This window comes from Convolutriloba macropyga, chromosome 6 (genome assembly GCF_964194025.1).
Source record: "Convolutriloba macropyga chromosome 6, txConMacr16.3, whole genome shotgun sequence".
NCBI lineage: Eukaryota > Metazoa > Xenacoelomorpha > Acoela > Convolutidae > Convolutriloba > Convolutriloba macropyga.
In genome coordinates this window covers 29,022,767-29,042,845 of record NC_134473.1, presented here as the reverse complement: position 1 = coordinate 29,042,845, position 20,079 = coordinate 29,022,767, and the positions used below count along the sequence as shown (strand labels likewise).

At 33.7% G+C, this 20,079-nt stretch overlaps 1 protein-coding gene across 2 annotated transcripts in view; it reads left to right on the top strand.

The window, feature by feature from the left end:
- The window catches only part of LOC142341612 (transient receptor potential cation channel subfamily A member 1-like), a 99,671-nt gene extending 94,600 nt beyond the window's left edge, over window positions 1-5,071 (top strand). For both annotated transcript variants that reach the window (XM_075392699.1, XM_075392698.1), the window contains exons 25-28: window positions 303-371; window positions 871-984; window positions 1,168-1,265; window positions 4,327-5,071. In XM_075392699.1, the coding sequence (XP_075248814.1) occupies window positions 303-371; window positions 871-984; window positions 1,168-1,265; window positions 4,327-4,564 (519 nt within the window). In that variant the 3' untranslated portion in view covers window positions 4,565-5,071. The remainder of the gene's footprint in view (window positions 1-302; window positions 372-870; window positions 985-1,167; window positions 1,266-4,326) is intronic.
- The last annotated feature ends 15,008 nt before the right edge of the window (window positions 5,072-20,079 follow it).

Genomic DNA, 20,079 nt, shown 5'->3' with positions numbered 1-20,079 from the left:
CATAATAAAAAGTTTAACCACTGTATAGCAGCTAAGTGGTTAATAAAATAAAATAAAAATGACCGGTAACCAAGGTTTTATGTCTTTGGAAAAATGCCTCAAATTCTTCGCTTCGTAGAAGTTATGATAGAGGGTTCCAACAATTAGATCAATTAAAGCCGAATGACTGGGAATAATTAGATGTAAAGTACAGCCATGTTTCTCCCGTGCCTTTTAAAATACTTCCTATTAAATATTAATATTCTTATGACTTTAAATTGATAAATTGACGTAAAATATTTCACTGTGTGTTCTTTGTTTAGATTGGTCTCGCTGTGGGTGACATTGCGCAACTTACGAAGCATTCCAAAGTCAAGGGAATCCAAATGACAGTGAGTTTGATATTAATGTTTCCAAAATATTTTCTCGCATTTTGCATACTAATTAAGGTGTAATTTTCGTCGCAGTAATCATACATACTGTCGATGGAAATTTTCTTCATACTTTTCAGCTTTAAAAAGAACTTGATACAGAGCACGTAATTTTCCGCCAAGAGACACATTTTTTCTTCCCGCTGTCTTGCTTTTCTCTAATTAATGATCCGCTTATAGATTTGAGTTGTGTGTCAGTCACACTTCATTTTAAAATGATCTTCATTAAAAAAGAACCAATACATTTCTTAAGATATAAGATTTCGAGCAATATGTTTTTGGTAAATCTCCTGGTTTAGAGCGCGACTTCGAAAGTGACCATTGACTGTCACTTTTTCCATCTTAAAACTTCGTTTTCATCCATTCGGTGTTGCTTACTCCAAAATTCAAACAGGTATCTTCAAAATAGAAGCTTGATGATGATATGATCTCTGTCAATCTTTACCTAATTCTTCTTTAGGTAGCTCTGTTTGTACAAATGGAGGCACATATGAAGCGACTTGGACTGGACAAATTCACTAAGATCCCACTCAGCAAGACCATCTACTTATCCAAAATGCTCTGTGCCGGCAGCGTAAGTCGATAATCTTTCATACTACCTTGTTCGACGATTTTGCCTCAAAGTTTGCTAGAAACAGCGGTGAAAAAAACCGTTAAAGCGCTGAACGGACGCAGGAAACAACGTAGATAAAATTTGAATGTTCATTGTTCAGTGATTCTGTTTAAATTCAACTCCAGGCTCACAAATATCTTTCAGAGACGGAAGCTGTTGGAATCTTTGACCAGCAAAGACGAAGCGGAACACATGAAGCTGCTCAAAATGATTCACCAGGAGAATGAAAAGAATCACATAAGGTAGCTTCTTACGTTGCTGAAGTTTCAAAAACAGTTGATAATTTTTTATTATGTCCAACAGTATGCGACATTTCTCAATCGATGCCTGTTTGCTTTCGCAGAGACACTATATGTGTCTAGAATTGAAGCAATAACTTGATTGTTTTTCAGCAGATAAAGCTTTTAGTAATGTTCATCAAACACGAATAGAAGCTAATGTAACGTGGGAAATTGCACATTTGAACAGATTATTGCAGTAGTCTTCATATTATTGAGGCGTAAAAATGAAATCTCAACCAAATCACTTTTGGAAAGTATCTTCTCAGTAAAGTTGAAAAATTCTCAATTTTCAAATGAATTAGTGTTTTGTTTGAATTAATTTTAGTATTTCCCGACTTTTGAGAAAAACGCACTACTGTTGGAAGAATTGCTCTCAAACTAAGTAGAGTGGTCGGGTATTTTGAGTGCTCTGCTAAAGCTGTGAGGCTCTGAGAAAATATTCTGACAAGGGGCTTCAAAGAAACAAACGCAACAGGACATTATTTCTGGGGGGGGGGGGGGAGATAAAATTGTCACGATCTTCTTTGCTCTTTTAACAGAGAGCTCCCAGCTTACATAAAAGTAACTCCCGAGGGGGATAATCAAAAACTCAATTAGGCAAACACAATTTTTGTAGTCATTAGGCAAAAATTTAAATCTAAAAGTTTGTGGACATCAGGCGACTACCTAATAACATAACTGACAGATTGCCAGAAAATAGCCAAATTAGTGTTGTAGATCTACAGTTTATAAAATATAGTACAAGAAACAGCCCAAAAAGAAACTTCTTTTAAATGCTGAGATATATTTTGATTAAAAATCTGTTTAGCTTATTGCTGCTTCTATTAGATGCCCTCAAATAACCTTCAGTTAGAGTGACACAAAATAAGTTGAGCTGATCTTTTTTAAAGTAAAAAGTCATATTCAGAGTGAGGAAGTCATCTTTGAGAATGAGCTAAGTCAGGTGTGACCAAAAACTTAATCAGGCGAATAGACAAAAAAAACTCGCTCCACAAAGAATAAAAACATAGCAGGACAAGTCCTGAAAAACATTTCGAAGAAATGTATTAAAATATGACCTGAAAATCATTCACTCCGCTTTAAAGGCAAATGAGAGCTGCAAGTAATGAGACTAAGCAATAAAACAACACAAGAATAACACAAACAAGCAAGACAAAAAAATTCAACTTTTTCTTGAAAGACAGGATCAACATAAAAAAACACATGCTATGAACTCAAACTGCCAACTATATTCTTCTATTTCTCATTAGTAACCTGTCATTGAATGTCGATGAGTCCTCTAACTAATAAAATTAAATGATAAAAGAAAAATGACCAAAAATCGCATTAAAACTCGCTGAAACTTTTGAAAACACTTAGTATTAAAGTCACAGAAGGCAAGAGCTACTGAAAAATACAATTCAATCAACTAATTGAGTCTTTAATAACCACCGTTGAGACCTGTCATCAAAAGGATTAAGTGATAAGACAGCAATAAGTACAATAAATACTAGCAAAACTTAAAAAAAATCAATACGAGTTTTTTAAAAAAACGAACAAGCGTATAAACTAAAAAAGCGACAGCTATAGATAATTAACTCACTTTAATTGAAGCTTTTTGAGCAACAAATGAGACCTGTCTAAGACTAAGACTTATGGCGAAAAAGTTGAAAAAAAAACCCGTAAAACAAAAAAAATCGATAATTATTTTTGAAAACAATTAGTGTCAAAGACATAGAAAGCTCTAGCTTTGAACAAAAACTAATAAATTGATAAACTTAACCCCTATTAGCAGCATCAAAGATCGGTCCACAATGAGATTAAATGATAAGACACCAAAAGTACAATAAATACTTGCAGAACTCAAAAATTCGCTCAAAATTTTTGAGAAAGTAGTGTCAAAGTCTTGAAAACCACTAGCTATTAACTCGAGCTATTAATTAGGTTCTTTTGTCGCTCATTAGCAACGAATCAAAACTGTCATTGATGATAATAAGTGATAAGACAACAGATAATTTTTTTTTAAATGTGTAAAATCTAAAATTCACTAATATTTTATGACAACAAATAGCGGCAAAGTCTTAGCAAAAGTTTAAGCTGGCCCTTAATGAAATCAAGCAAAGGCAAAAAGCCACAATTAAACCACATATGTACTGTCTTTCAAGCACTGAAGGAGAGGAAACTCTGAAAACAGAAGTCATATTGACGCACCTGAAAAAAATCCATCTGAAAAACAGCCAAATTCTTCCGACACCAATTTCTCACTCCACTTTAGAGGTATTTTGAAAATAGTCACGCCTCAAACCTACTTGATTTTTCGCTCCACTTACTATTTCAGTCTGACCAAAATCGCCACTCTCAATTGAATTCTCACTGACGTGAAAAAGGCGAAAAAAGCGTGAACAGATCTTAAAAAAAGACAGCGCACCAATACAATTCAAATTCTTTTAATTGTAAGAAGTGACGTCATACACTCAATTCAGTTGAAATTGCACGAATGAAAAAACAAAAAGCAGATTTGAAGTGGCTGTGACGTCATATGGTTGTAACAACCATCCTGCTGACAAAATAAAACTAAAAGGACTGTAGCGTTATTCTATATAGTTTAGACCTACAAAAAATTTAGCGGAAAATGTTGCTATAATTGCTGGATCACCTAAATTGAAAAGCTGCCAGCTCTCTGTCTCTCTGAGACGCGAGTACTTTATAGTCTCGAACGGATGTATGTTTTTGTAGCTTTATTCTATATAGTTTAGACCTACAAAAAATTTAGAGTAAAATGTTGCTATAATTGCTGGATCACCTAAATTGAAAAGCTGCAAGCTCTCTGTCTCTCTGAGACGCGAGTACTTTATAGTCTCGAACGGATTTTGGAGTACCGTCCTTGTGTTTTAATTCTTCTTCGCCTAATGTCGGAAAAACTTGATATTTTTTGTCTAAGAGCTACAAAAAAAACTGTTCACTTAATTGAGTTCTTGCCTAGTATCCTACGCCCCATTCCCGAAGCTTGCATAACACAAAAATCACATTTTTTGTACCACAGGATCAAATCTTTGAACGAGTCAATGCACAAGGCAGAAGAGCTGCTAGGCTTGGTGATAACCCACCTCGAAGTTCAGAGCCCATACGACAACCAGGACGAAGGCCACAAACTGTACCCAGGGAACAACCCCACATCCATAACAGACCTGATCGACCTCTCCGACTGTATGACTTGTGTCGAGGACTACGACGAGAAGGAGAAAGTCTGCTTTCAAAATATGAACAGTTGCTGTGCATGAAATGAAATCACGCTTGAAACGTGACCAAATTAGACACTGTTTCCACGTTAACTATGTCTTATTACTCACTAAATAAACATCCCTGCGTTTATAGAAAAATAAGATGGATTTCATGCTTTTTGTCAATTTTATTGTTTCAAAAAAGCCCATATAACTTTACCGAGCTATTTTTACTGGCAAGATATTATACTATTCGACGAGTAAGTATTATTATTTAACATGAAGCACTAATTAAATCAGCAGCCGAGTCGATACTTGTTCGCCGAGACACTAACAGCAAAATCGATACTTGTTCGCAATGTTTTTTGTGAGCTCACGTTTGTCTTTAATTGGAAACAGTAACTTTAATTCTGATTTAACAGTGTTCCTTTAGTTAGAATAATGATTTGAATAAAGAGTTGATCGGAGTTCAATAGAATTTGTCTAACTTTCCCTCTATACCCGATAGATATCCTTATAATTGGCACTCAATCTTACCTTTACACTGAATTTATATACTCTCAGCAATTTTTTTACTTCAGTAATTATATTGTGAGAAAAATGGCGAAAACATTTGCAAATAAGTAAAATTTATGTCTAATTTTTCATTTTTGAGTGAGCCTTTAGCGGCACTGGAAACATTATTTTCTTTAAGGATCGAATTAAAAGCTGCCTAATCAATATAGACGTCAGATTGTCAAAAATAACGAAAGACTTAAGTAGTGCAGAATATATGTAGCAACAGATACAGAGCTGAGTCAACAGAGTTAAGCATGTAGACCAGACTGTCTGTGTAAATTACCTGCAACTCTTGCAGGTAAGCATACTTACACGAAAAAATCTCTCAAAATTATCAGCAACAAAATGATACATGCCGTTGACTTAGAATGCATTACCTAAAAATTACCCGCAAACTCTGAACAAGTTCTACTTGGAATAAAAAAAATAGGCAAACCCACCAGCAAATTTTTCATGGAAATTGTAGGTATAGTTACCTGGAAATTTTTTGCAATTTCTAGGTAATTTTTGACTAGAACTGCCGGTAATGTAAAGAGCATGCAAGTAGATTTTAGGTGAGTTGCAGTAAAGAACAATTTACCTTCAAAATCTAGGCAAATTTGCCTGCATTTTATAATCAATTTACCTGTAAAGTTTTTGTAGTGTAGAGACCAAAAAAATTATTGTTTTTCTGAAATATAACTAGCTTACTTCATTTCACTAAAACGTCATTGTTATTAAAAGTCATCATTAAAAAGATTTCATTTACCCAGAAACGGTTTGTAGTAACATTAAGTAACCTGAAATTTAACCAAGTTATTCGAGTGACGTAAATAGCATTTCGAATAAAAAACCAAATGAAACCGAAAAATTGTATTTTTGATTGCTCTCAAACGAAGTTTGTAGCAATTATATTAGTCCTGTCGGTCTTTTCTTATATGCGATTTTTCGCTTGACCAATTTTTCGTCTGACACTTTTGACTTTTCGTCCTCAAAAACGGGATAAACAGTAAGCTTAAAATAGGGATACTAGATCGTCTCTTGAGACAAGGAAACATTTTTGAAGATTTTAATATATTGAATTTTAGCAAGATTTCGTTCAAATTTGCGATTGTTTTCAAAATTTTTGATCATTCTTGTCTTTTTTCTGAGTTTAACGATCATTACTGGCCAACGAATTTTTTTGTCTTGCAGATGGGTTACTTGGCATAACTCCAGAGAGAAAAAAGTTTTGAACATTTTCATTGCGAAATCTGGAAGCCTTTTTAAAATTTTCCAATATTTTTAAAATATCAGTTTTTTTATTTGATTTATTTACTAACAAGGCTAGAAAACTAAAAATTGCAGAGTCCAATCAAGCTGAGGCTAGCCTCACTAAACCGTGGCTAGCTATTGACGAAGCCAACCGCTCGCCGGTTGTTTGAGAGCAATTCGCCTGACGTTAGTCGGTTATGTTCTACTATTAAAAACTTCACATCAATCAGCCGTAAAAAGTTTAAAGTGAAGTCAAGGAATTTTACTCTCATCTTGTCATTAAAAAGAAATGATTTCTGAAATGATCTCGAAGATCTTCTAGCAGAAATTTTGGCCGATCGGTTTGTTCATTGTAGAAATTTGAGAGTTGGATCATCAGAAAGCCCGTCAAGCTTAGAAATTTAAAATTAAAAAAAGCTTAATTACTTCAATTTTTAGGGATTTTTGGCGGTTTTAAAGATTTGTAAACATTCGGGTGATTTTGGTTGTTTTTGTTCACGTCTTCTGTAATGTTTTGAGCGAACTTTCGTCAATTTTGTTAAAGTAAAACAGATTCGTTATTAATAGTGTTATTGGCTTTATTTTAAAGGATAGAGGAGTGTTACTGGACCGTTTGGCCTGACTTTGTTGGCTAAAATGAAATTTAACCGGACTTTTAAGATTTCCTTTCCTATGCAGCTTTATAAAAATAATCACTTTCTTCGCTCTGTGCTCCACGTATCTTCTTAATGACCGGGAATTGGATGTTCAGAAGGTTTTGAATTTCAGTATACTTTTACTGCTCAATAAAATTTTATTATTGATACAGAGATTTGAAGCAGAAACGAAAACAAAATTTGAATTGAACGAAATATAAAAATTATTGCAACTATTATACGGTTTCCGGTTTGTTTCGTTAAACCTTTCACGTTATTTTCCAGAGATATCTCAAAATCGCTTGCATTTTGAACGGCAAACTTTATCTTTACAGGGCAACGCAGCATTTTGATTCAAATCAAGGTTAGTTTTCCGTTTGCGGGCCTTGACAACTTGTCATAAATCGAAGCAAAAGTTTTTTAATTTGGGCCTCACCTTCACTTCGATAATTAAGATTTTGCGAAATTTTTTGAACTTTGTTTCGAGAAACTTAACCGGTTCCGGTTACCTAATCTACGTTGCTCGGGCCAATGCATACTAACCGAAAAAACTCTTTAGATTGTTTACATTAATCATGTAATCTCCCACTCAGTATTCAAGGATTTTCATTATTCGGCGTTTTTAAAAAGACTTGTGGCAGTTTTGTGATTAGTTTGAAGACCGATCTATAAATTCATCCAGGAAAGTTGCAACTGATTTTACTTCTAAACCCTGACTTTACAACGTAACGTAACGCTTAACTTTACAACATGTAGCTATTAACAGAGTAGAATTGCAAAAAAAATCTGGCATTTATGATTCAACGTTAGATAGATTTATAATGTTTTGAAATTTTAGGTACTTTTGGTTTCTTCAAGTAATCTCTGGCAAAATGATCACTATTGATTTCTGCTTTTGAACTTGAAATTAACCATCCAGCATTTGCTGAAATTTCGAGTCATTATTGAATAAAATGTTTAAAAAACAGGGAAAAAGAAATATAGTAAATTTTTCGTTGAATGCATGCTGATGAAAGTCAATTGCTCCGTATTGTGGCAAAGTCTTCCTCAGCGTGAGCAGACAGAAATGCAAATGACAAGTCTATTCAACCAAATTACAGAAAATTTGAAAACATATTGCGATTTTTTTTCCATTGTTCATGGCAGGTTCCTCATAATTTCCGCAACAAAAATTAGTGCTGTCTGTCCCAATTTAAAGCTGCTGTGACTTAAGATTAGCTCATCACTATAACGCTTGTCTTTAGTATTCGCGACTTCGCAAGATGATTACAGTTTGCGATCGGTTATAAGATGTAGTAATGCAATTTAAATATTTTGAAATTTTAGGTTTTCCAAAAACAATTAACCTTTTTATTATTCAATTGACATAAAAGATACCACTAATGTTATTTTAATTTTTAGCATCAATACTTTTATTAATTTTGACAGGAAAATTTGTCTACCTATAAACGAGGCACAATTGAATTTTTATGGCAGTTCGAATTCGAAACTTTCTGCAATGTAACCTACACTTGCATTCATACATTTGGAGCATTGGGCAGATCAATAAAGAATAATATAGCGAAAATGATTTTTCATGTAGCAATTTGTATCAGCAAAGTATCAAAAAAAGTGAACCTGCTTTGAACAAAGATTTCAAACGAAACAATTTTAACCTTAAAATATTTCTAGTGCTCCATTCTACAGATCAAGGAAAATTTGCAACAAGTCTCCTCTTTTTAAATGAATAAACTCAAAGTTTATAGATAAACTAGCGGGTCTACGAAACCAATCCCCACGGAAATGGACCCCCATTTTAAATAGATAAACTAGCGGGTCTACGAAATCAATCCCCACGGAAATGGACCCCCATTTTAAATTCGAGTTTTGGTCACGTTTTCTTCGGTTGATATATATTGATATCAAGACCCACGGTCCACCATGGCCCTAGAGTTGTGACCAAATGCGCTAAGTACGCAGCGCTTTAATGGTCAATTGTGGGTTAATTTCCGTGTGCTTTTTTTCCGTGGGCGCTTACTTCCGCGGGGGGTTTTCCTAAAATTAAGCGAGGGATTTTTTCGATGGTTTTTTTCTTGCATTCATACATTTGGAGCATTGGGCAGATCAATAAAGAATAATATAGCGAAAATCATTTTTCATGTAGCAATTTGTATCAGCAAAGTATCAAAAAAAGTGAACCTGCTTTGAACAAAGATTTCAAACGAAACAATTTTAACCTTAAAATATTTCTAGTGCTCCATTCTACAGATCAAGGAAAATTTGCAACAAGTCTCCTCTTTTTAAATGAATAAACTCAAAGTTTATAGATAAACTAGCGGGTCTACGAAACCAATCCCCACGGAAATGGACCCCCATTTTAAATAGATAAACTAGCGGGTCTACGAAATCAATCCCCACGGAAATGGACCCCCATTTTAAATTCGAGTTTTGGTCACGTTTTCTTCGGTTGATATATATTGATATCAAAACCCACGGTCCACCATGGCCCTAGAGTTGTGACCAAATGCGCTAAGTACGCAGCGCTTTAATGGTCAATTGTGGGTTAATTTCCGTGTGCTTTTTTTCCGTGGGCGCTTACTTCCGCGGGGGGTTTTCCTAAAATTAAGCGAGGGATTTTTTCGATGTTTTTTTTCCGATCCGGGCTTTAGGCAATTATCTGTTTCTGATGCCTGGCTGACTTCATGTAAAAACTGATTGAATTCTGTCGACGGATTCCCAATCAGTTCAATTGAAAAAAAATGAACTGATAATTGCGAAAACTCCTAAACAATCACAAGCAAGGTGCTCAACGCTGAACAATGAACTATTTAAAAATAATAAAGAAAAAACTTGCAGCGTGAGCAGACAGAAATGCAAATGACAAGTCTATTCAACCAAATTACAGAAAATTTGAAAACATATTGCGATTTTTTTTCCATTGTTCATGGCAGGTTCCTCATAATTTCCGCAACAAAAATTAGTGCTGTCTGTCCCAATTTAAAGCTGCTGTGACTTAAGATTAGCTCATCACTATAACGCTTGTCTTTAGTATTCGCGACTTCGCAAGATGATTACAGTTTGCGATCGGTTATAAGATGTAGTAATGCAATTTAAATATTTTGAAATTTTAGGTTTTCCAAAAACAATTAACCTTTTTATTATTCAATTGACATAAAAGATACCACTAATGTTATTTTAATTTTTAGCATCAATACTTTTATTAATTTTGACAGGAAAATTTGTCTACCTATAAACGAGGCACAATTGAATTTTTATGGCAGTTCGAATTCGAAACTTTCTGCAATGTAACCTACACTTGCATTCATACATTTGGAGCATTGGGCAGATCAATAAAGAATAATATAGCGAAAATGATTTTTCATGTAGCAATTTGTATCAGCAAAGTATCAAAAAAAGTGAACCTGCTTTGAACAAAGATTTCAAACGAAACAATTTTAACCTTAAAATATTTCTAGTGCTCCATTCTACAGATCAAGGAAAATTTGCAACAAGTCTCCTCTTTTTAAATGAATAAACTCAAAGTTTATAGATAAACTAGCGGGTCTACGAAACCAATCCCCACGGAAATGGACCCCCATTTTAAATAGATAAACTAGCGGGTCTACGAAATCAATCCCCACGGAAATGGACCCCCATTTTAAATTCGAGTTTTGGTCACGTTTTCTTCGGTTGATATATATTGATATCAAGACCCACGGTTCACCATGGCCCTAGAGTTGTGACCAAATGCGCTAAGTACGCAGCGCTTTAATGGTCAATTGTGGGTTAATTTCCGTGTGCTTTTTTTCCGTGGGCGCTTACTTCCGCGGGGGGTTTTCCTAAAATTAAGCGAGGGATTTTTTCGATGGTTTTTTTCCGATCCGGGCTTTAGGCAATTATCTGTTTCTGATGCCTGGCTGACTTCATGTAAAAACTGATTGAATTCTGTTGACGGATTCCCAATCAGTTCAATTGAAAAAAAATGAACTGATAATTGCGAAAACTCCTAAACAATCACAAGCAAGGTGCTCAACGCTGAACAATGAACTATTTAAAAATAATAAAGAAAAAACTTAGAAAAAATTGCGGCAGAATGACAGCGGCATGAAAACTTTTCATATTTCATCATCGTTTCAAACCTCCGTAGTCCCATCCCGATTTCAAATTCTAACTTACATTCACTTGATCATTATTCTTACGAACCCAATGCTTTGAAAATCTAGGGCAATTAGTATATTACATAATCTCAGATTCTATCTCTCAATAGCAAATAAAAGCAGTCGAAGTTGAACTAAAAATAACAGCCAAAAAACAAACATGAACCAATTTCTAGCCCCATTGATTCCCTAACTCAGTATTACATTAGCCATCTTTGAAATAATTTCCTCTATCAGGTGTCGAAACCAGTTAGCAAGTTTGCGACACTTTGAGATTGCTTTAAGTATCAGAGATACGAAGATAAACATTCGGCACAACTACAGTACAACCAATGGTAAGCCGGTCGATCAATCTGGATCGCTAAAAATTTTGATTCGTAAATGAGCATGCAAAATTTGATTCGTTTCCTTCATTATCTTTACAAACTTGCATTAAACTTTTGAAACCGAAACTTGATTATTTTTCATTAATAATACCATTTTGTCCGTCACTCTTGTTAAACTAATCCCATCTTTCAAATGTTCACATTGGATCAAAGAATGTCATTGCCAATTATTCTCCAATTATTTTTTGATCAAGTGCGTAAAGCAATGAGTCTCGCCACTACGCCGAACTTCAAACAAAAGTTGTTCAAAGCGTTTAAGGCACACTTTTAAGTTTTTTGTTCTATGAAACCTTTGAACTTTGGCTTTTGATAAGTGCACGTCCGGGACCAAAATAAACGAAACCATCCGTTGTTACAAATGTGACCTAAAGCTGTGCCGTTAACAGTGAAACTCAACCTCAGATGAAATACAAGACACTTTTAATTACTATCATCAGTAATTATAAAACAAGGATGCTTGTTAATGTTCGCTCGCACATGATGTTCCGAACCGAGCTCATCTACATTTTTGACTTAATTCTCAATCAAATGAAGAGATAATCAAAAATAGATGTTTGAGTTTTAAAAAATTGTTACACAAACAAACTATTAATTGAATTACATAATGCCATGCTTAATTACAGCGCTCACGAGATCTGCTACTAAAAAGACTACGAGAAAAACAAACAAGAAAAAAAGCAAACACAAAAGCTTCACGGCAAAAGCTCAATATCTAAATCTAAAAGCGTCTAGTAACAACGTCAAAATGCAATCGGATAAAGCCTTAACTACATAAACTTCCTTTTTCCTAACTACACAGCAGATGGGACTTTTCCTTAACGAGACTAGGTAACAAGTCGAAAAAAAGAAATAATGAGGCGAAATTCAAAAATCAGTCAACATTTTTCTAAATCAAATAATTTCAAAAGTCTTAAAAATCAATAGCTTTTAACAAAATAATTCTTGATAAACTTACTAAAAAATCATTATGGAACCGAAAGGACCTCTGTTTGGTTATTCTAAGCCATAGAAATGGACTAAAGATACAGATACAGATACTGTTATTTATACAAATTCAGCTAACAGATTTATAATGAAAGATTAAATAAGTTCGCCTGGGCCACATTTGAAAAACCATTGGAATCTTTTATTACGCCAATGTGCTAAAAGAAGAGCAGAAGAAGAAACACAAATTTTGACCACTCAAAAAACTTTTATGAAAACGCATATTGTCCACCTAAGAAAATACCAATAACGAAATATTACTAATAAACACGTTAACTATTGAATTACAAGGAATTGGATGGGACCTCTCAATGATGAGAGTAAGTTACAAATTGAGAAGAACAAATACTGAAAGAGTTAAAAAAATCTTTAAAAAGGAATAACATCAAACTTTAAGACCATTTGCTATAACTGACTGCATTAAGTAACATCATTAATTCAATCGTCAATTAGACCGGTCAGCATTTCACGACTACAAAGATTTAAATTGCCGAAAACAGCTAAAAATGAGCGAGAAAAATATCGAAGCCATTTAAAAAAGAACTTTTCACTGAAAAATCTTTTCTATTTTCACAATTTTTTAATAGCAATGAGATTTTTTAAAAAAATATATGACTTTAAAAAATCAACAAATATGAACATTCTAAAACCACGAAACTTGAGGAAACCCGCAGTATCATTACCAATAAATTCAATAGCTTTCAACGAAAGTCTAATAATACGCTAAGTTAAATATCGATGGGAAGACAAAGATGTTGTTATTCATAAATTATTAATAAGACATCACAATAAGTCTTATGAACATGAAGACAACAAAAAATACAGGCAAAAACCAAAAATTCAGAAAAAAGCGAGCAGAAAATTTCGAAGCCTTTAAAACCAAAAGCTCTTCTATGAAACCTTTATCTGTGGTCCATTGAAGGTATTCTCTAAGCCAATCAAAACTATCAAAAATTGAATAAAGCGGTAAGATTTCAAAAAGAATTAAAATTACGAAAAAAAAATCAGAACAAAAAAATATGAAAATTCGTCGCATCGAAGTCATAAAACCAATAGTTAAAAGATAAAACCGCTAACCAGATTAATTTTGATTGCATAGAAAATAGGGGGTTCTTCCATTACTGAAAAGTTTTTTGAGCATTAACCGATCTTATAATTTTTTGCGTGAACTCTAAGTCAAAGATCGGTTAATGCTCAAAAAAAGTTTCCAAAAAATTATTTTTTGTCTTAACAGCCATTAAATTTAGTAGCTTTTAACGGAAGTCAATAAATACGCTAAGTTATGTCTCCATGGGAAAACAAGTATGTTTGTCATTCATAAGTCATCGATAAGACATCACAATAAGTCTTATGACTATGAAATCAAAAACAAAGGCGAAAACCAAAAAATCAGAAAAGTGCGAGAAAAAAGTGTCAAAGCCATTTAAACAATAAGCCTTTCTTAAAAACATTTTTCTATGATCCATTGAACTTTTTTTCTACGCCAATATGAACTATCAAAGTTTGGATAATGTGATAAGATTTCGAAAGGAACCAAAATTACGAAAAAAAATCCTAAAATTAAAAAAATATAATGAAAACGCGTGGCATCGAAGATATAAAACCAATAGTTAGAAGATAAAACCGCTAGCCAGATAAATTTTGGCTGCAGTAAAAAAGAAAGGGGTCCTGTCATTACTGAGACTGACTTACAGTTCACGAAAATATGTTTATGATCGGTTAATGTTCAAAAAAATTTCGAAAAGTTAATATTCAAGTGTTAACAGCCAGTAGCTGCCCACTCAAAGCACTAGAAAGGCTCAAATAAGGATCATTAGGAAACTTATTGCACTTTTCATTAACGAGTATATGCCATAGGACTCACAAAAAAAGTAAAATTTTAGTAAAACTTAGAAACAGTTAGTAAAAAGTTAGAAGATTAAAGTTTCATTAAAAAATTACGAAAACTCAGATTCGAAGCCAAAAAAAACATGAACAATTCCTTGAAAACGAATTTTTTGTTCATTGCGCATTATTTGACTGTAAATGAGGTTTGTCATTACCGGAACCTCGATATGAAAAGTGACTAGCCTCTAGGTGACTAAAAAAACAAAATGAAAAATTTTCTAAAAACAGCTCTCAAATTGAATTCGAAAATTTGATAGTAGACTTCCCTATGAGACCAGCACTAGCTTTTTTATCTCCTTTCCTCTATTGGCAACACAAAATTGTTGTAGCCTGAAATGTAATTTTGAATTAATATTTCAATAGAAACTCTTAATTTTAACAATAATTACGTTATAAGTGAATGAAATCATGCCAAATATCCCGCGTTCACACAAAACTATAAACCTCGATAACGCCTCAAAAATAAGAATTTCACAAAAATCTTTCGAAATTTCGAATTCGAGGCTGGACGAGTTTTTTAATGACACCACTGACATTTCTCTACGATGAATATATCGATCGGCCAAAATTGTCTTAACAAAAAAAACATTATGTATATAGTTCCTCCCCCACAAGTGGGGTCGGAACAATAATCAAACAGCATAATCTTGTGAATCTAGGTTTTAAAGGAATGCTCATTACATCCGGAAAAACTGAACAAACGCTAGCACGCATATTAGTTTCACAATTTGAACTGTATGAAAACAACTGTCTAATGGGAGAACTGCGCCTCTGAGACTTAGTTTCTTCGACCACATTTAGTGCGTGAAGGAACTATATTCTAAATTTGGTGCTTTTTAGTTGAGTCAATGTTGACCGATCAATATATATTTTTTGCAGAAATTTGTGCGTGGTGTCATTAAGCAGTCTGAAGCTCGAATAATATGTAATTTAATGTACCTTTTTCGCTTTTTTATCGCTTTTTTCGAGGAGCTATCGGGGTGTATGAATTGTTTAAGGATTTTTAAATAAGATTACACGTGTAAATTTATGGCCACATGTAATCTTATAAGATTACACGTGTAAATTATGAGTTTTGCAATTGTCCATTTTTTTTCGTTTTCGTTTATGTTCTCATTTTTTGTCGTGGCGTTGCCGTATCTATTCTGAGAACATTTGATCGGCAAGATGTTTGAGCTTGATTTGTTTTATATCGCCAAAATTTTTGCATAGTTCAAATTTTCTCCATGCAAGTGAAAAATCTTACAGATAGACACGTTTGTGCATATTTGAGAATCACTCAAGTATCCTTGAAATAGTTACTGTTTTATATTAAAATTTTCCATTTTCTAATTCTACTGCAGACGATTAACTCAAGAATTTGTAAGGTCGGGTTAGAGCATGATGTGCAAAGGCACCTTACTGAACCCCCTTGTGGCTATTTATAATCAAATTTCAACAGAGCTGTCTGCTTCGAGAAACATTTTGATAACCTTGAAAATGGATTCACTTTTGAACTGAACGAAATAGTAATTCAGCAGAATCAGTCATGCGTTCGCACATAAGGTGCCAACCTTCAAATGATAGAAAAAACGAAGAGGAGACGGCAAACATTTTCGTTTTCTTTCACATTTGAAAAGATTAAGGTCGGATGAATTGCTCTCGAACGACAGGCGAGGAGCAATTTAATTTAGGTGTGTAGCTGAAGTTTTCTTGGGTGCATAAACTCGGACCTTCTACTTCGCACCCGCATCCTCCAGGATAGCAGTCAGACATTTTAACCAATAAGCCACAAAAAGAACAGCACGTTTACAATAATTGCTTCAACCTTCGTTGGATAGCAATTAAACAATAAGGAAAATTTCAAATCTTTGATATTTTTAGATAAAAGTTCTTTTGGCAGGCAAAACAAGCCGCTCAAACTTTTGGTATCAAAGTGTTTTCTGTTTGTCTTCTAGAAACTCATATAAGTGGACATTGGCAGGAAAAACAAGTAAACCGAAAAATTCCTATTAGTAAAATTGTTCAACAATCAAACAACGGCGACGGAATTGTCTGGCTTCAAATAATAACCACCTTCCACCATTCCTCCTTATTAACGAAAACTTTAGAAAAATAATTAAGGAAATAAAAATAAATGTAGAAACCTACATGACATTCAAAATTTTGTAACTATTCTTAGAAAAATTATTTAAAAATAAATAAAACAAGAAATTTTCTGAGAAAGTTCCAGGAAACACAATTTTGTGATAAAAACGTAATTTTTCCTCAAATACATAATCGTTCACAATAGTAAAGAAGTCTTGCAAAGGTGTATAAACACTGATTAATTATTAAGCTTTCTGGAAAAACTGAAATAATTTTATACTCAAATAAAAACATTTTTTCGGCACTAATCTTTCATTGTAGTTCAGACTGGTAACAAAAAAATAGTGAATAACTTTTGGGGGGGGGGGGGAGAGAGCTTAGAATTCATTTTTAGAAAAATTATCTGTTGTCCTCAAAAGTCAAAATAGTGAAAAATTTGAGCTTAAACCTTTCTTCCAGAAAAGTAAATCTTATCTTCGTTAACAAAATATTTTCGAAAATTGATTCAATTTTCAAGAGCTTCACAACGACAGCAATTTTGTATCCCTCCGCAAATGATTTCAGCCGGCTAAAGTTGTATCAAATGTTCATGTATATAGTTGGGGGTTGGAACAATTGCCATTACATTTAATATCAAGCAGATGTCAAACTTAATATTATATTATTGGGTTTAGCTTCATTCGTAGAAAACTTTAAGCCAAAAAAAGACTAATTTCATCGTTACATCATTTTTAGTGCAAGTCAAAACAGTATTGTGTAAACAATTCTTTTTACAGCACTTTTACAGAATTAAAGTGATCCCGTGTTCAGAACAACCGTAAATAATTCGGCTTCTTTTCAATTAATTCAGAATATGGTTTTCTATGTTCTATTGTCTACCTATCTTTGGATATTTCTTTTATCAATCTAGTCAATTCTGCAAAGGCTTGTGGTTTGTTTTCTGTACATAATTAAAAAAAAGCTTTATATCTAACGTTAGTTTTGATTAGCTTCAATGATAATTCTTTAATCAATTAGCGCTATATCCATACGGTCATAAAGAATGCTCAAGTAAAAAGAGTACGAAGGAACATTAAATTAACGCAACGCTGATAGGCATGGGCTTGATAGATCTATCCGAATATTATTCTAAATGGCACTGCACTGTTCAAAGGGCTACATTATACTGCACATGAAAGGTTATTACGCAAGCACTGCATTTTAATTCCATACTGGAAAAGAACGTCTGGTTGCTTCTCACGCTCATTTTTTCCCAAGAAAACTGATTTTCGATCGCAAAAATGGATAGCCTTTCAGCATTTTTTAACAAATAATAAGACCAGGAATATCATGATTTGTCGAGGGTCACGCTAAATGCTTCATGCTACATTTCTCAGCACTCTATTTAAAAATCGCCAAGGTATTGCCGCTTTTTAGATGAATTACCGGAATTTAAAAATGATTAAAGGTTACGGAAGATTCAATATACAACCACATTGCATGGCACTCGAGATTAAACAATCAAAATTGCAAGCTCCTAGAATTGCTTTTCACTCAACTTCACCCTCACAGAAAAGACCCAACAGAAAAGTCTGTCAAGCTTACTTTTCCGCCCCTTTAAGAGTTCTCCGACGAAGTATAGAAAAGACCTCACAAAATCCAAAAAAATGAGGGTAAAGTAGACAAAAATTTTGTACACCCTTTTCATTGTATGTTGATAATAGTGTATTTCGTTCATAAGTTAGTTTTTTTCTACACTAAAGTTTCTTTTATAGCTATATAGAACATTAAAATTCATCAGATAGCTTACGTTTAACTTAAATGCAACTTTTCCGGCCCATGAACCTATTTGTACCATGCTTAAAAACCAGTTTAACAATTAATTTTCTTGATATCGGTAACTCCTTCGTTGTTGATGACTTTCGAGAGAATTTGATCAGCTCAGCTATTACGAACCCAATATGACCCAAGATTGTGCCGAAAAGTTGCGGAACTTCATCAGAACTTTGCGTCTGATCTTGGTTAAAAACGTTTCCGGAAACTTTCAATTTCTCAACAGATGTCTCAATTTTTCGGTACTGAAGACCTCTCACTTGCAATAGTTGTTTGATTCCGTAAATCGCCATGGTCAAGAAGTTCAGGAGGAAAGTTCAAAATGTTCCAAATTTTGTTATCCTAAACTGGGCATTCGCAATTACAAAGACGGTTGAGTTACTGTATGAACAAAGGCTCTTAATATTTCTCATTTTGTCATTAAGTGAGGATATTAACTTTATCTCATTTTAAGAAGTTCAGTAGGTGCAAACTTACCATGTCACTTACAGTGACAAACAACCCACAATTCTTCCATTCTTTACAGCTGCTTCTTGACATTCAATTTTTAAACGTTTCATGTACTTTCTTATAAAAGCTTAAAACGTGAGCAAAAAAGTTTAAACACAACAGATTCTGTAACGAAGTTTAAATTTTCCATAACCAGAATTGTAAATTACTCTAGTAAAAATCATTCTGCATTTTATAACAGTCATGATTATGAATGCAGAAAAGTTAAGTTATCTAAAAGTAGATCTTTAAAACTTATAGGCGAACTTTACAAAAAAAATCTAAGAGAAGGACAGTCTCATAGCTGATCATGTGGTAACCGTGAGTGAATTAATTAAAAAATCGGCAGAGATAACAACTCCGCCTACATCTAAAATAACGCCAAATTTGCTACGTTAAAGTTCGTGAAAAAAACTGAAATTTTTTTAATAGGCAGTAGCATCATAAAACACCTAGCAAGAGATCTAGCATTTTATAAGGATAGCAGTGTACATGTGTACCCAGGTCCAATGACAGGAACAATTATTACAGGGTTACCATCAAATTTTACAGCATGGGACAAATGCTATTCTTGAAACAAAATGATAGAAAATTTGATTTCAGATTACAGAAATCTTGACACAATAAAATAAAAGTGCAGCCCCCGAAACAATGGTATTGCTGGAAGCACCTACAGTTAAAAATCTGCCAAAGAACGCACAAACAAAATTTACGAATTAAACGAAAGTTTGCTAGAAACATTGCACAAGGAAATACTTTGTGCGTAGCATGTTGAGTTAAAAGGCAAATTACAACGCTCTCTTATACAATGACAAACTTTTTAATTTTCAGCGGGTAATTCCATTCGTCTCAAATGTAGTTTTAGGCAAATTTTTCTTAACTTCTTTTAATCTTGTTCGTTTAGAAGCATTGCAAAAATCTAAAAGTGCATATTAGAGTCGGGGTAACGCATTCAAACCATGGCAGCAACCACAACGTTATACAAATGAATTTTAACTACAGCGTCTGTTGCCTTTTTCAGCTGTTTTGCAACGTGAAATGCCATATAATTAGATTTTGTTGGAACAAGCAGGTAATCGACTCATTTATATTGTTACTAATCATGATCTCCGATAATTTTTCAGAAAATTAACTTTGCAGATTTCGGAATTGATCTGAAATAACTACATTCAAAAGAATCCGTAACAACAAACAATTTGTCTTAACATCCAAATTCGAAGTTTTATTCTTGGTTGTCATATGGTACCTCTTATTAAAAGCGGCGATATCAAAACAAATGCAGGACAGTTTTGCCATATACACGTATGAAGAAAGAATTGAAATGTTTGATTCCAGATGAACACTCTGCATCCAAATACGGGAAACTTAGCAGGACGACACATGCTGAA